The 17,458-nt window shown below is 43.6% G+C and overlaps 1 protein-coding gene and 1 non-coding gene across 3 annotated transcripts in view; both read right to left on the reverse strand.

The window, feature by feature from the left end:
- LPAR3 (lysophosphatidic acid receptor 3) overlaps positions 1-17,458 on the reverse strand; it is a 74,832-nt gene that overhangs the window by 38,710 nt on the left and 18,664 nt on the right. For both annotated transcript variants that reach the window (XR_015726277.1, XM_045801895.2), the window contains exon 2: positions 10,987-11,743. Coding sequence is in view for 1 of the 2 variants with exons in the window: in XM_045801895.2 (XP_045657851.1) it covers positions 10,987-11,722 (736 nt within the window). In the remaining variant the exon portion in view is untranslated. The remainder of the gene's footprint in view (positions 1-10,986; positions 11,744-17,458) is intronic.
- Positions 7,052-7,161, reverse strand: LOC123795440 (U6 spliceosomal RNA). Its single transcript, XR_006780489.2, has one exon. It is a non-coding gene; the product is annotated as a U6 spliceosomal RNA (small nuclear RNA).

The following is a 17,458-nucleotide window of genomic DNA, read 5'->3' on the forward strand; positions in this document are numbered from 1 at the left end:
TATGCCTGTCTTCCATCCTGCCATTCCACTTGTCTGCAAGGCTTTGCCCTCTCTTCTCCACCTGTTATACTGAGATCTGGTTCATATCCTGCCTCTTCAAGGAAGCCTCCGCAGACCATCCAAGCCCACAGTGTTTTTTGCCTGGGCCCCCTCACTTGGCCCTTCTGTATATTTATTTGTTCCTTTGATTATCCTATTAGTTATTTTTTCTTGGTAACCTTCTTATTTTCTCAGATCAGCCTATAAACAGAGTTCCCTTTAAATCTTATGTACAAAATGCCAACGGAGCAGACCTGCCTCTGTGTAATCTATCTCACACATGACCCAACCGTTGGTTCATGAACCTTGGTCATCTCCCGACAACCATACCGTTGGTTCACGAACCTTGGTCATCTCCCGACAACCATAAAACATCAGAACAAGCACAGATTCGTAGTGCCTTTAGGGCAGAGGTGCCCAATAAATGTTTACGATGAGAAAATGTAAAAACCAGAACTCTCTTCCTGTTCAGAAATCCAAAAGGATAAAATGGGCCCAGTGTTGGGCCGTGAACTCTCTGACTTGATGAAAACAAACAACTCCGGTATATATCACGGTCACTTAGCCATCCAAGGACAGGTATATTTCACCAAGGCAAGAAGGGAGACCCATTAGAAGAAGCAGGAACTTGGAAGTCCAGAGCTCTGGCCACAATACCAGCAATGATTTACAAGGTGAACTTGGACAAACCTCTCAACAGATATTGAGTTTTTGAGGTAATGGGATCCTTCCTTCTCACACGCTGCAGTTATACCAATAATCTGGTGGTGAGGGAGAGTGGGCGGCTGGAGTAGAGGGACAACTGTCAGAGCAGGGCGAGGGCTGCTCATCTGTGGTGTCCCCCAGCCAATACTTCTGGTTTACCTGACCTCTATCCCAGCTTCTACATTGATCCCTAGGTCTGACCAGGCCATGATCCCAGAAAACACCTTTACTCCCAATTCCCACCCAACCTGTTTGCTTTAGCTACACACAAGGCAGCGGGCCCCCAGCTGTGAGTCTAAAAATACAAACAGTGTGAGCACAGACTTGATAAAATTCTACCATGGGTCAGCACCTACCATGCTATCCCAGGTACGAGCCCAGTGGTGTGACACCTGGGCAACAGACAATAGCCACATTCCCCTTTGCAGAAATCGGGGCCCTAAGAGAAGGCATTTCTGAGTTCTGGAAGTCTAAACCTTCCAGGAGGCTGGCTGGGTGCTGGCCGGAGCACTGGATATAGTTGGGTAATGGAACATCTCTGCTAAGTGAAAAAAGGCAGACAGAGAAAGAGAAACAGTACATGGTATCGCTTATATGTGGAATTGTAAGGGGAAAAAAAGAGGAAAAAAAGGGAAGAAAAAAGCCAATGTCATAGAAACAGAGACTAGAATGGTGGATGCCAAGGGGAGGGGGAATGGGGAGATGTAGGTCAAAAGGTATAAATATTTGGTTATAAGAATTTTAAGTTCATGGGGTGCCTGGGTGGCGCAGTCGTTAAGCGTCTGCCTTCGGCTCAGGGCATGATCCCGGCGTTCTGGGATCGAGTCCCACATCAGGCTCCTCCGCTGGGAGCCTGCTTCTTCCTCTGCCACTCCCCCTGCTTGTGTTCCCTTTCTCGCTGGCTGTCTCTCTCTCTGTCAAATAAATAAAATCTTAAAAAAAAAAAAAAAAGAATTGTAAGTACCGAGGATCTAATGTACAGCATGATGACCACGGTTAAGAATACAGTACTGCATACTGGGAAGTGGCTGAGAAAAGATCATAAGCATTTTCACTGGAAAAAAAAAAAAGGAATGAAGGAAGGGCGGGCGGGAGGCTCAGATGAATGTATAAATTATCTCAACCTTGGTAATTACTGCACAATGTGTATGTGTATCACATCATCCCGTCTGATACTTTAAACAGACCCAGCTGCGATTGTCCGTTATTCTTCAGTGAAGTTGGAGGAAACACAAAGGTAGAATTTGAGAAATGTTTCTGTACCTCACACTTGGGAAAGATTCAATCACTGTTTGTTCCAGCTGAAGAGGAAGGTTTCAGGTTTCTTTAAAAAGAAAAACCGTTCTGAAGGAGGAAGTGTGCTGGGGGAATAAAAGAAACTGAGTTGTGTTTAGTATGACAGAACAGAAGGGGTGTGTGGAAGAAATGGAAGAAAGAAGGTAGGGCAGGGATTGTACTGGAAATGAGAACAATGAGTTGGAAAGATGACTTTTGATCTGACTGCACAGGGAGGCATGTGAAGGAGTGAAGCAGAAGGGGGAAAAAGAACTGAGAGCCAGGGGCGCCTGGGTGGCACAGCGGTTAAGCATCTGCCTTCGGCTCAGGGTGTGGTCCCGGCATTGTGGGATCAAGCCCCACATCAGGCTCCTCCGCTATGGGCCTGCTTCTTCCTCTCCCACTTCCCCTGCTTGTGTTCCCTCTCTCACTGGTTGTCTCTATCTCTGTCGAATAAATAAATAAAATCTTAAAAAAAAAAAAAAAAAAGAACTGAGAGCCAGAGAGACCCTAACAGCTCCCTAGGTAGAGGCGGGGGGAGGCACAGCCTTCCACCCACACATCTGGGTGGACGGGCTTTGAAGCAGCGAAGGCAACTTGGAGAGGTGGGATGGAGGGGCACACAACAGTGGGGTTGAACCTGAAGCTGTCCTCCTTGTAACATCAGACAGCGAGGTCTTCTCCATCACCGTGTCCCCCTGAGGACAGAGGGCGCATGGCAAATAGTACTGTGGGAGGCCACAACCCAGGGGGGCCACGTGAGCACTCCCAGCTCACCCTGCAAGCCGGTGCCTCCCTCCCCGAACGCGCCTGTGGCGATGCCACGAAGCACACACAAAACGGCTCTGTAACAAAGGTGCTCCCTGGATTAGCTGTTTTAAAACAAAAGTTTGAACACCCCCTGAACTCAATGTACTAAGTCCTGGTGCCTGGATGGCTTGACTCTGAAAAGAATTACTCATTCTCTGCCTGATGGGACTGCCCAGCAACAAGAGAGCTCCCGCGTGCCAACGATCTGATCGTCCCAGCATTTCTTAAAGCAAAGCTCTCACTTTTTTCTTAAACAGGTATTTGATAACTCAGGCATGCAAGGCAGCAAACAGGGCAAGAAGGCTTCTGCAAGGCAGAAGCCGCTACCTGGCTACGAAAGCTGCAAACAGATGCAGGATTTCCCGGGATTCTGTTAGCATTTCTTGACTCCCAGTTTCTCTGTGTGTGCGTGTGTGTGTGCGTGTGTCCGCTTTTTTTTTTTTTTAATGAAACAAGGACATGTCATTGATGAAACTCATAAATAATATCAAAAGGCCTAGGTTCTGGTCTCAGCTGTTTTCAGATGAAGAGCCAACCTCCCAGCCCTGGGATAGGCGGTAACAGGACTCGACTAACAAGGCATCCTGGCAGGATTCATTAGCAAGACGGGACTGTTTCTTAGGAGGAATGTCTTCTAGATTACACGCAAGATGGTGGTGCCGTGTTACGGGGTTTTTATTAAGCTAATACTTAATGGTCAGGGTCTCACTTATAATGTTTTATTCATAAATGTTGCAAAAGTGAAATGAATTATTAATGCAGAGATCATCTGTCAGAGACAGGAATCATTAACAGCATTTCGGGGCTGGGGTTGGTGTTTACAGGGCCTAGTAATGCAAACTGAGAGCTTTTCAGTTCTGTGGCGCCCACGTAGTCAGGTTGGCCTGGGTCTCCAGGAACTGAGTTGGTGCCAACGCCAGCTGTCAGGCAGCCCCCCTCCCGGGCAACTTCCTCCTGACCATCCATCCACATTACAAAACCTGCCGTCGTGATGGCCACTGGCCTCCCTCTCCTACAGGACCTGTGACATTACTGGGAATAAAAGGGCACTCCGCTTAAACGCGGGGCCAGGCTCTTCAGAGTCAAACGAAGGCCTAGGAAGAGTAGCCGATACTGATCAGCACACACTATGTGCCGAGCACTACACCAGGAGCGTGTACGTGCATTCTCCCCCTGCATCCTCAAAACCTTGCCACGCCAGACGCACTGACAGTATCCCCACGTGCAAGAAACTAAGTCACAGAGCGTCAGGGAAATTGCTCAGGGTCACGCAACCTGGAAGCGGCAAAGCCAGGACTGAAATCTGGTTCTCTCCCTATTGCCAAGCACCTGCTCTTGCCGTCTACGTCCTGCATAAAGTTTCAAGAGAGGGCAGCTGTCATTCCCCAAGAGATGCCGTCACAGTGGTCACTACCATACGGCAAAAATCTTTAGAACAAATCAAGAGTGAACTCGATGTTGACAGTTCAAGTGACTTTACAGAAATAACTAGAAATCAAGGAAGATACAAGTTATAAACCTCATTACTAGGGTCACTGTTGTTCTATCCCTATCACTTATGTGAAGCTGCTGGTTAACCCTGAAGAGTGGGGTCCTGGAGCCAATCTGCTTGGATTCAAATCTCAGCTCTGCTACTGATCTCAGGCAAGCCACTGAACCTCTCTGGGCCTCAGTTTCCTCATCTGGCAATGACAACAGGACCTCCCTCAAAGAGCGGTCACGAAGATTAAATGAACATGCCAAGTGCTCAGAACCATGTATAACACAAAGTGAATGTTAACTGTTATTATTTTTGCTAATATGGGTCTACGGGCAAGATGCTTAAGTCCATCCAAAGTTCCTTCTCCACAAAACAGATCTGCGTAGCATTGTTATGAGGGGTAGGTGAGATGAAATCCCCAAAGCATGTAACTCGTAGACTACCTGCTGGTAGGCACTCAAAAATGTTCATTTGTTTTCCTCTTCCCAAGACAGCGCTACCACTCACCCTTCTAAGACCTCAGTTTCCCATATTATAAAATGGGAGACACAGCCATTCCTCAGTCACCATCCACCTCACAGGTCTGTCACAGCCAGGTCCTGCCAAAGGCCAGGCTGGATGTGAGGAAACCCAGTTTCTACTTTCGGTTCCAGCTTTTGAAGAGCCACTTAACTTCCCTAAACCTCTATTTCCTCATTCATTCACTCGTTCTATTATAATCTCAACAAATATGTTCCCGACAGTGTGCTCCATGTCAGATACGCAAAGATAGATAAATAAGGTACCATCTCTGACTTCAAAGCACACACACTCTGGTTCAAAATGAGGGCGTGTAACAATTAAGTGGATGAAATATAAACAAAATAGAGAGGCAGCCCAAAGGACATCATAAGCAGATTTACCTCGGTAGGGCAAGGAAAGATTCACAGAAGATATGCCCTTGAGCTGAGTCTTATGAGACGAACAAGAGTTTCCCAGCCGGAACAAGGGGAAAGGTATTCCACCATGCGCAAGGCTTAGAGACGCCAAACGAAAACCCATAAACAATTATAACTGAGTGGAGGACGCGTCTAAGGGAGAGGCAGGAAAATAGAATAATATCTATTCTATAATATTTTGCAGGATTTCCCGAGATGGAATGAGAACATGTATTAAAACACTAAAAAAGACAGTGCTGCAGAAACATCATGTATGATTATTAGTATTCTAGCAAGGCTCGTGATGGACTTAATTTTCACCCATTTCCTTCCAGTGTGAGAACTCCCAGCACTGTTTCTTTGCAAGCACTTTGCCTCTTTGCTCTCTCCCCTGAGAGAAAGCAAGGAGGATTTAGCACTGACCTAAGTGGAGGGGTGGGAGGGAGAAATGACAAGAAAAACACCCAGCTCTTTGTTTCAATTACCACAAACCTTTTCAAGGTCCCTTCACCATAATGCTTCTCGTAATTTAAAAGATTTCAGTCATTATTGGCCGGAAAAAAGACCTTGACCCTAAGACCATGGCTTTTCAAACATACTTGACCATAACCCGTGTTAAGAAATACATTTTATATTACAATCCTGTGCACACACAGGAAGTGTCGGTTACAATCTCCTAATTGATTTTGTCACTTGCCAGTGAGTCACAACCTGAGGTTTGGGAAACACCACCCTAAGAAACAAGAAGGTTTATAGAAGATTTTTTTTATGGAAGATTTCCAGTGTATGGTTCACAAATCCCCCTCAGCCTTCTTTTCTTTCACCTTTCAAGACAGTGCAAAATAGAAGAAAATCCAACCCTTTTCTGCGGAAACAGAACATCCTTGTGTGTACAGCTCACAGGGTGTGTTGTCTGACAATAAATGAGACGTTTCTCCATGGGGGGCTTCTTGTTTAGTTGCTAAGGCTGATTAGGCTTGTTAACACGTAGGATTTCAAAATATATGACTCTCTGAGGCAGGGCCTTGGTGCCCTATAGAAAGCAGGATCATATGTCCCCAATGTCTCTTCCATGGGAACATTCAATAAGCAACTTCTTGCATGTAAAGGGCTCATCACACATCATGACTCAGAAATGAGCAAGCCTTCTGCCTCAGGGCTGCTAAAATGGGAACACAATGCCTAGATGCCTTTCCACTCATACACACATGCGAGAGCCACACCACCATCATCACCATTGCCACCTCCCCCAACAAGGAAAAAAATCTGCCCCCTGTCCAGCTCTGTATGCTTTGTGTGCAACCAAAATACTAATGCTGGAAAGAAATACAGAGGTCATCTGGTCTCCCACTCTCCTTCCAAAGAGGATGGCCAACCAAACTTTCCTGGCTCACAATGGAGCTATTTTCTTTCATTTTTTTTTTTAATTTAAGTTCAATTAATTAACATATAATGTATTATTAGTTTTAAAGGTAGAGTTCAGTGATTCATCAGTCTTATATAACACCCAGTGCTCCTTACATCACGTGCCCTCCTCAATGTCCATCGCCCAGTTACCCCATCCCCCCACCCCCCTCCCTTCCAGCAACCCTCAGTTTGTTCCCTATGATTAAGAGTCTTTTATGGTTTGTCTTCCTCTCTGATTTCGTCATTTTATTTTTCCCTCTCTTCCCCTATGATCCTCTGCCTTGTTTCTTAAATTCCACATATGAGTGAGATCATATGGTAATTGTCTTTCTCTGACTTATTTCACTTAGCATAATACCTTCTAGTTCCATCCACGTCATTGCAAATGGCAAGATTTCTTTTTTTTTTTGATGGCTGAATAAATATGGAACACTTCATGAACTTGTGTGTCATCCTTGCCTAGGGGTCATGCTAATAATCTTCTCTGTATCGTTCCAATTTTAGTCTATGTGCTGCCCAAGGGAGCACAATTGAGCTATTTTCTCTTGTACCACAACACGCACCTGCAAGGGCCTTCCTTGGACTCAAGCTTAGATGTTTCTACTGTCACTTTTGATTTTGCCATTTCTCTGACTTAAAATTTCCCTCCTGCCCATTCAAATCCTACCCATCCTTCCACATCACACCCCAAGCCCTCCAAGAAGCCATCCCCCAACTCCACCTGTCCATCCCATCTTCATTCTCTGAAATGAGATTCAGCTCCCTGAATTTAAGCAACTCTTTGCCTTTTAGATGGTGTTTAAGAGACAGTTCATAGGGGCGCCTGGGTGGCTTAGTCATTAAGTGTCTGCCTTCGGCTCAGGTCATGATCCCAGGGTCCTGGGATCGAGCCCCGCATTGGGCTCCCTGCTCCGCTGGGAGCCTGCTTCTTCCTCTCCCACTCCCCCTGCTTGTGTTCCCTCTCTCGCTGTGTCTCTCTCTGTCCAATAAATAAATAAAATCTTAAAAAAAAGACAATATATATGATTGACTTTCTAATATTTAAAAGAAGGCACATTTATAAGAAACTTGCATCTTAAATTAACCTTTCCTGCAACATATATATCGACATAAGAAAAAGGTTTAAATGATTAAATCAGGTATTCCGTACAGAAATAAGTATGAAGCTATTAATTTACACATACTTAGAACCAGTAACTACAATGGTGGCAGAGCCAGCACTGTTGATTTTTCAAAGATACTATCATTTGGGAGACGCTCGTGTTAGCCAACAGCATTCTTACATGCATCACAGTGAGCAACTGAGGGGTTTCTTCCCTAAGGAGATATTATGGTAGATGCTTTCATGGAAAAAGACTCTGTGCTTTGATACACAGTCAACACACTGAACTCTGTGTGGACTTTGGTTACTTTCTGTTATAACAGGATCACTGGATTTTACAACTTGGAAAGAATTTATTAAAGATGATCTATTCTACCTCAGATGATGAAATTTAACCAGGAAAAGGTGAGCTAATAATGTACTTCAGATCACCCTTATAGGAAATGACAGATTTGAGGCTAAAACCATACCTTCTATAACCCAAAGAAATCAGGATCCAGAACTCAAAAAACCTCAAACCACCCAGCTCTTCAGTTTCACTTCCTCTGTCCCCAGACTTCTCATCTTCCACTAGACCTTTCTGTCTCACCGCTAAGGAACTTCCCCAGGTCCTTGCCATCAAACCGTCTTCCCGCCATGAACCAATTCCTCCACATTGTTCCATGTCAGCACCACAACTTCTCTTATCCTACTTAACAATTTCACTCTTTATTCCGTTTTCTTCCCTCTTATCCAACCACACCTGCCAAAACCATACCGCTCCTGTATTTTACCCTTCTGTAACCATTCTAGGCAAAGTTACCTTCAAAGCTGAAGCTAGTGACCATGACTATCCTATGGAGTCCTGTTCTCCACACATAAGATTATACCTTTTCTATCACACTGTATATGATACATCAGATGCTGAAAAAAGAGAGTTTTCTCTTTAATCAGGAAGGTAATGTTTCAAAACAGCCAAACAATGATGCTTGCAAGTCAAGAAGGGAAAAGAGCAAATTCATGGACAATACCAATAAATACTGAATGTGAGTTACTCTTTGCCAAAAACATCAATATCCTGTCTAGTTCAAGGATGGAAAAACTGATTAATCTGATACCCTCCCTTTCCTTTTCTCGCTCTTAGCCTACATTCTTCTCAAGGGGCTAAATGAAGAATGACATGGTCAAAGCAGAAGATGGGACAAAGAGGAAACCAGGGAAACCAGTAAAAGTTCAAATAAATTAAAACTGGTTGCAGAGTAGGGTGTTAAACATGTGGGCTCCAAAGGCCAATGGCAGAGTGAGTGTTGGCGCCCCTATGCATTCATCACTGAGTGGCCCTGGGCAGGCTGCTCTGCTCAGTTTCTTCATCTGGGCAATGAGGGTAATGGTACCACCTACATCGCAAGATTGGCATGAGGGTAGAAGAGATTATTATCTACAAAACACTTAGGACAATGCCTGACACATAGTAAGGACTATACAAATATTTGTTAACTAAAATAAATCCTCAGTTTGAAATCATTTTAACAATCACAGTGTGTCTTCTGACTTCCATATCTTACTGGCAATTTCAGGACCTAGAGATATCCTGATAGCTCCCATCCCACACCACATATTCCCTGCATCCTCTAATATGAATTGCTGCCCAAGAATTCCTTCACATCAGGACTTGACAGGAACATGCTCTGGGACCTCACTCAGGAATAGTCCCCACTGCTGTAGCCATCGCACAAGGTAAGAAATGGCCTCTCTAACATAGAAGACAAGGCCTGTGAACCCACGCAGCACCAATTCCACCTGTAACCCAGACTGGAATTGGGGGGCAGCGTACCAGAGAGAAAATAAACCAAAGGGAAATTTTTTTGCATGAAATATGTCTTCTGGGGACAGGGCTGGCAGTGCAAAGCAAAAGTCCTCAGAGCTGTTCCAACGTGCTATCCTAAGGCCTCTCCTCCCTTTCTTCATTTTGTTCTGATCAGGCTCTTGGTTGTACCAAATGAGATCTCCTCAAAGTCACCCAAAAACTACTTGTTTGCTAAGCTAAGCCATGTAAGACCTCATTGAACTCCACCTCCCAAGAGTATTAACATTGCTGATACTCCCTTTCCTTGATGGCTCTCTTCTGGCAGCTCCTAAGCCACCATATTCCCCCGGGGTTTTCCAGCTACTCCCTGGATTGCTCTTTTGCTGGTTGTTCCTTGCCTTCCCACCCTCCTCACACTGGAATGCCCCAAGGTTTGTTCTTTGGTCCTCTTCTCCACGTTCACTATCCACATTCACCTTACCACCGTGAGCTTTTTTAGCCTGGAGGTTTAAAATACCATTTCTTCCCCCAATGACTCTGTGAATCTCCAGTTCTGACTTAATTCCTGAACTCCTGATTCAATAACTCACTTGGATGTTGAATACAATTCTAAAATTAGTTTGTCCAGAACCAAACTCCTGATCTTCCCCACAAACCTCTTCAGCCTCCCCATCTCGGTGAATGATACTCCCCACTCTCCTTCCTCCTCTCACCTTGCTTCATACTTACTCGTCAGCAAATCCTATCACCTACCTTTAAGAAAACATCCAGAATCCAACCACACAGCACTACCTCCCAGCTGCCCTCTGGTCCCAGTCACTATCACCACTCTGAGTACTGAAATACCCTCTTAAGCAATTTTCTTGCCTTTGCCCTTGTTCCTCACAAAATGGCAACCAAAGAGATACCATCAAAATGTAGGTCCAATCACTTTACTCCCTTGTTCAAAACCTTCCCATGGCTTCTCGTCTTACGATAACTACACAGACCTCCATGATCTGAGTGGCCCCAGCACCTCCCATTAACCCTCCAACCATGTATCTTCCCACTCTCCTGGCTTGCTCTACTCCAGCCACACTGGCCTCCTTGCTGTTCCGGGCTCCTACGCTTCCTGCATCTCCTGCTGGTGCCCTTCCCCAGACACACAGGGCTTGCTTCCTCACCACCTTCCCATCTGCTCAAAAGTCATCTTCTATCTGAAGCTAGAATTGCAACTAGACCTGCTTGGCCTCCTTATCTTATTTGGTAAGTGTTATATTAAAATGTATTATAAAATTATTTTGTTATCCCTGTTAGAATACTTATGTCGTCTTCCCTGCTACAGTATAAGCTCCAAGCAGCCTGGGGATTTACGACTGTTCTTGTTCACTCCTGCATTCCCACCTAGTAAACAGCTTGCCGACTCTAGGTGCTCAATAAAGATCTGCTGAATGGATGGGAATAACGGCTCACTTGGTCTCCTTACCTAAGACAGTCATCACCGTCTTCATCAGCTTCATGGGTGTCCTCCGGCGGCTGATGGACCCACTTGTATGCGGAGACAAAACATTGGTTTTCCTCTTGACATACATGTAGATGCGCAGATACACCACGACCATGATGAAGAAGGCCACGAGGTTGGACACAGTCCAGAAAATGAGGTAACTCCTGCTGTAAATGGGGGCCAGGGAAGAGCAGGCGGAGATGTCACAGAGGCAATTCCAGCCCAGCGTGGGGACCGCCCCCATAAAGATGGCGATGGCCCAGATAAACAAAATGAGCAGCGTCACCCTCTTTTTGGTCAGGTTGCTGTGGGTCCGCATCCTCATGATTGACATGTGTCTCTCCACGGCAATAACCAGCAAATTGGTCAGAGAGGCGGTCAAGCTAGTGTCCAGGAGCCCCTGGCGGAGAAACCAGCGGTTGACAGTCAAAGTTTTTGAAACGGGGCCAGTGTTAAACATCAGGAATACATAGGCAATTCCAGCAAAGAAATCCGCAGCAGCTAGGTTAGCCAACAGGTAGTAGAAGGGGAAATGAAACTTTCTGTTTTTGATCACTGCTGCGATGACTAGAGAATTCGAAAAAAAAATAAACAGGCAGAAAAATGTTCCAACACACAAAACAATCACAAGCTTCGTTCCTGTCCACTCATCGGCAGTGTCTGTGTTGCTCCTATTGTAAAAAAAGTCCATCCGCTTATCATAGTAACACTCATTCATTGTGGAGAAGGACTGAACATCCTAGAAAGAAATTCAAAGGAGAAACAAACATCACTCCTCTTGCAATTCAATCACTAAACCACCAATTGCCACTGCTGAGCCCCTGTTCTGGCCAGCGTCTGTTAGTCCTTCAGATCCCAATGTAAATGTCTCTTGCTGCAGGACTCCAGCCCCTGACCTCTTATTATAGCACTTATCTTGCATTAATAATTGTTTGTTGTCTGTTTCCCAGGCTAGGTGCACGCTCAGTGAGGGAGGGTCTGTGTCTCTCTTAGTCACCATTATAATCCCAAGACCCACCTGCCCCAGCTGCCTCATGACAGGTATTTGCCAGAGGGTTGGCTGACTTGACTGAGCGATCACGGATTGGCAACAGAGCAAATATTCTGAGTCCTCCACTCTGCATCAGTAATAACTACAGCACAGCCCAATAATGCTTTCTCCTGGTGGTTTCCAGCTCATTTGTTATTTATGGGTTCTGTTCATTAGACAAGGGCAAGTTGGTAATGCCAGGCACACTGTCACCAAGATAACTGAGTGTTGAGTTACTCTTCACATGACCAAATGGATTCCCCAAGAGATCAATTTTCTACCACTTCTGATTCCACTCCTGACCCTCCTTCCGCCATCTTTTGGTTTCAAGCTATAATGACAATGCTCACTTATTAAGCATGTGATACAGGGCTGAAGACTGTGTTCTCAATACTCCTCCTTCCTTTTTTGTTCACTTTTTCCTTATTGTCCTAAACCAAATTGTACCGGTGGTGAATGTGCTTACTGGATTTTCCAACTCAATCACTTTAAGTCAGGCTCCTTCTCTGGGCTTTCAACACAGCAGGTGGTGGAAGAGCAGGGCTCCATGGACAAGACTGAGCTCTGGAGTTTGGGCAGATGTCGAAGAATGTGAGAACATACCTGCCAAGTGAGGGCAAGCCCTCGGGACACATGTCTGAAAGCAGACCCCAAACTGGGGTATCAGGCAGACAGAAGATGTTCATCTCAGGACAAGATCTCTTAGACACCAAAACTAAGGGATTCTGGCCAAAGAGTGGTTGGGAGGGGCTCTAAGGATGCCTCTCCATCTATGCTTGGTGGAAAAACCAGGTGTTCTACCTCACAGTGGTCTAGCCACAGCTCTGAAGGGTCCAATCAAAGGAGACTGGAGTTGAAAGCCAGGAAATTTAGAGTGAGAATGACCATGGGCTCCCTTTCAAGGAACGAGGCTGCAATGTATTCACTGGAGAACCAGAGATCCAGCAGGCCCAGGCACTGAGCAGTCCACTGGTGGGAATGAAGTGTCTAATAGCAAAAGCATAATAGAAATCCCCAGCTTTTAAGGTTCTCATAAATTCTGCAGTCCAATACCATATCCAGAATCAGGATAAGCAGATCAGATATTTGAAGTAGCCCAAAATACAAATATATCTTAGTGTTCTTTTTAATTTCTATTTTAATAGTGTAATGATACTTTTAAATGAATTAGATACATACTTCTCTGCCACAGCAAATGGAAGGTAAAATATCATTTTATAAGCTTATAATAAACAAACTGGGAGTGATCTTAAGAGACAAATGACTCTAGAGCCTTTCAATTACAAGGAAGGGGACCTGATTGTAATGACAAAACAAAAATTACTCTCTTTGGCAGATATTCACCAATGTTTAACTGCCAATAGCAGTTAACTCCAGACAATAGGCCAACTGACCTATGCTGTACTGTGGTCATTTCCCCAAATTAAAAATATAGATATTTAATTTTAATAGCTTCGTGATGTTTCAGTATATGATCATAACACACTCTACTTAACTAATCCCTAGATGTTGGATATTTCAGTTGCCTCTAATATTTAGCCCCATAAGCAAGGCTGTGTTCTTGTGCATTAATCTCACATACTCGGCCAATTATTTGCTTAGGATTAATGCATACATCTCAAGTTGCTGAAGTAAAGAATAGAAATGTATTTAAAGATTTCTGATACTGATTGTCAAACTGCCTTAAGACAGATCATATATTTCTAATCCCACCAGCAGCATATGAGAATTGAACAGAAGACACTAATCTAGTGAAATTCAATTTAAATATTCAAGGAGAATATTCAGCTTTCAATAGTGTTGGAAGTATACAGAAATTCAAGACAAATAATCCAAGAGAAATTTTCATGGTGCAACTATTATGTGTCCTTTCACTAATAAAAAATATTTCGTGTATTTTATTTTGCTATATGCTCTGGAGAGCTAAGAGAAACACATTTCTAATTTAAAAGTTATGTTGTCCTTGACTAACTCATCAGCAATATCAATTAATATGTCAGAAAGATGTTGGTATGAAGATACTACCAAAAAACTCAAAATTTTCCTAGTTTCCTTTTGAAGAGGTCTTAACATTTTAGTTTTAGTTCACAATTCGGTGAAATGCAATTATATGATATCCTAAAACGTCAATAATTTTTACTTGAAAAATCTTCCAATTCAACTTTCCCCCCATCAAAACCCAAATGGCACATTCTTAGACATATTTTAACAAAAAATCATCCTGAGACTGAGATGCGGTTTTGTCTTCCAAAGTTGAAAAGGCACAGAAGAAAACATAATTAACCAGAGCTCCCACCAAGCAGCTCCCTATCTCGAAGCCTCAAATCCTACTTTTGGGAGAAACAGACGATGAGAGCAAATAAAGTTCATTCACATTGGAAACCTGTGAAAAACATTCCACAGGCTGGAATATTGTACAGCCACTGAAAATCATTACCATGAAGTTGTGGTAATATGAGAAAAAGCACATGTCATTATTTTAATTATAATTATATATGTATGTATGCATTTACATACATATTTTATATACACACAACCATATACACACACATATTTCTTGAATGTCTTAAAAATATAGAAAAAAATAAGGAAAAAATCTTAAAAGTGTAAATACTTCATTTAAGGATGGTGGAATTGGGAATCATTTAAAACAATTATTTCCAGTTTTTTCTCTGTTCCACATTTTCTGTAATAAATAAATAGAGTTTTAAATGCTAGTTTAAAATTCTGTCTTTGGAGCACGCATCCTACTTAATGTATTCTACCTTTCTTTGACAAATACAGCTCCAAAAAAATCAAAATTAATGTTCAAAGGAAAAGCCTCAAGGATTCACTATGTTCATTATTACCACTCTCACCAGCACAGCACACTTTAGAGTTTTTCAGTGATAATGAAAATAAAATGGTTTTCTACTTAAAATTTCATGTAGCTGTAAAACCTTACACATTGACAACCATAATCAAATTCAGGACATCACTTTCCCCAACTGTCCTGTAAAACATTTCCTAATGCAATCACCCCAGAGCTCCAAAAATGAATAACTGGCAGTTCTATGAATTCGTGCTTTTGATTTTTTTCCTTCCCTGCCATATGCTGCCAAGCTTGTTGACAGTCCCCAGGACATACTAATGACACATCATCATATTTTCTTAGCTGGAAATTACCAAAACTTTAGGGGGTTTCTAACAAACGATCAATGTATCGCCTCTTGAACCCTCTCAAACCTTAAAATATGATTCTGTGATCCCAGCTTTAACATCTCCTCCACAGAGACACCTTCTCCAACCAACCCAAAGTATCCCTAGAGGCCTGTTGTCTTCACCAGAGCACCTATCATTTGTTATGTGTTTTCTTTTGTTTTTATGCCCATCCCCACTGCTAGACTGTTCTGCTTGAGTACAGCAGGGACCACGACTCTTAAGATCATGTCCGTCCATAGGGGCGCCTGGGTGGCTCAGTCAGTGAAGCATCTGCCTTCGGCTCAGGTCATGATCCTGGAGTCCCAGAATCGAGCCCCGCATCGGGCTCCCTGGCCAGCGGGGAGTCTGCTTCTCCCCCTGCCCCTTACCCCGCTTATGTTCTCTCTCACTCTCACTCTCTTACAAATAAATAAATTCTTAAAAAAAAAAAAAAAAGATCACATCCGTAGCATCAGCATTTGTGGAAGGGATGAATGGTTCTCCATCCTACACCACCTTTTCCCCCACTAAAATGACAAGTCCAATTAAACATCTTTGCTGACTTACACATCACCCACTAAATAGGTCAGTTAGAGAACAGCTTCACTTAACCGTGCTCTTGGGTTGGTTACCATCTCCACTTCGTTATTACGATTCTTAATTGCCAGTATTTGCATGATTGCTTTGTGCCTGGTGGATCACCTCATTTAATCCTCCCAACAGTGATGTAGATGCTATTATCGTACCCACTTCGCAGATGAGGAAACTGAAGTGCCCTTCCTGACAGTCCTACAACCAGTAAGAGAAGACCCTGGATTCTGTTGGGGAGGCTGTGCTCCCAGGCCCGAGTGCTTATGGACAACATAACACTTTCTCTCCATGGGCAAAAGAAACACCAGACGGACCAAGAACTATAGTCATACTTACAATAACTATAGAATCACCAAAATAGAATAAGCCAATCAAAACACATTCAAAGACTGTCTTGCTCTATAAAAAAAAATGGGGGCATTATAAATAGCCTTTAGGGTTTCTTTTTTTTTAAGGTTTACTTATTTGAGAGAGAGAGTGCGCACACAGACATGAGATGGGGAGGGGCAGAGAGAGGAAGAGAGAGAGAGAGAATCTCAAGCAGACTCCCCGCTGAGCACCGAGCCAGACTCCAGGGGCTTAAGCTGAAACCAAGAGTCTGATGCTTAACCGAATGAGCCACCCAGGTGCCCCTAGGGTTTCTTTGTTTTCTTCTAATAGCCCCGAGAAGCACAGAAGAGGCACTTTTCTGAAAATATGTTTTCAAATTTTATGGTAAGTAGGCCCACAATATGGTCAATTTCAAGATTAATGTTACTAAACTTTAATCTCCAAATCCCAAACTGGCTTTTTTTTTTCCCTTTCTTTTCTTCTTCTTCTTTTTTTTTTTTTTTTTATACCAAAGGTTTAGAGGATTTGGCTAGTTGTGACCCAAAAACAAAAGATGTTAAACTTTGGAGCTATCACCACAACTTCAAACTTCAGTAATTTAAGACTTCATAAAATGATGGTTTAGAAAGTCTATATGTGGAACCCAAATGAAAACTTCATGAGCAAAGCTCTCATTTAGACTCTCCCAGACTTGATTCTCTGAAAAAACGTTCAGCCAGCCCATAATGTGGAAACAATTATGAAAATTAAGACATTTGAAAACCACTCAAGCAGCTTTTATTTCTAGCTTCATCTTACAGGACAGGGTGCTGCTGGCCTTTCAGCTGGCTTTCAACAATGCTCCCCTCGGCCTCCTAGGATGGAACGGGCCGCATCCTGAACGAGGTCAGCGGGTGCCGTGCATATTTTCTTCTCCGAGGGCCTGCAAAGGTAGAACAGTCCTCTCCTCTCTGGAAACGCCAGCCAGATGGCAGTTAGAGGTTAGGTCGGCTGGCGTGCCCACGGCCAGAAAAGAGACTACGCCTGCATACGCAATCACATCTGCTCACTGAATTCCTTTCAATAATTCATGTTAATGGCAAAATCAGGATAGCATGGGAGATTTAAATCCACATAACGATCCCTGAGGTTCATTTTAGCCATTAGTTTCAAAGCCTCTTAGGCTTGCTATTCTCTCTGCCCAGAAGCCTCTTCCCCCAGATAGACACAGGCTTATCTCCCCACCTATTCCTGCTCAAATGTCACCGCACAGAGATCCCTCCTCTGCCATTCCCTAAAAAAGCACCTCACACCACCCTGCTATGTTTCCACCCTCTGTCCTGC

Source organism: Ursus americanus, chromosome 12 (genome assembly GCF_024610735.1).
Source record: "Ursus americanus isolate L20-20 chromosome 12, mUrsAme1.1.p, whole genome shotgun sequence".
NCBI lineage: Eukaryota > Metazoa > Chordata > Mammalia > Carnivora > Ursidae > Ursus > Ursus americanus.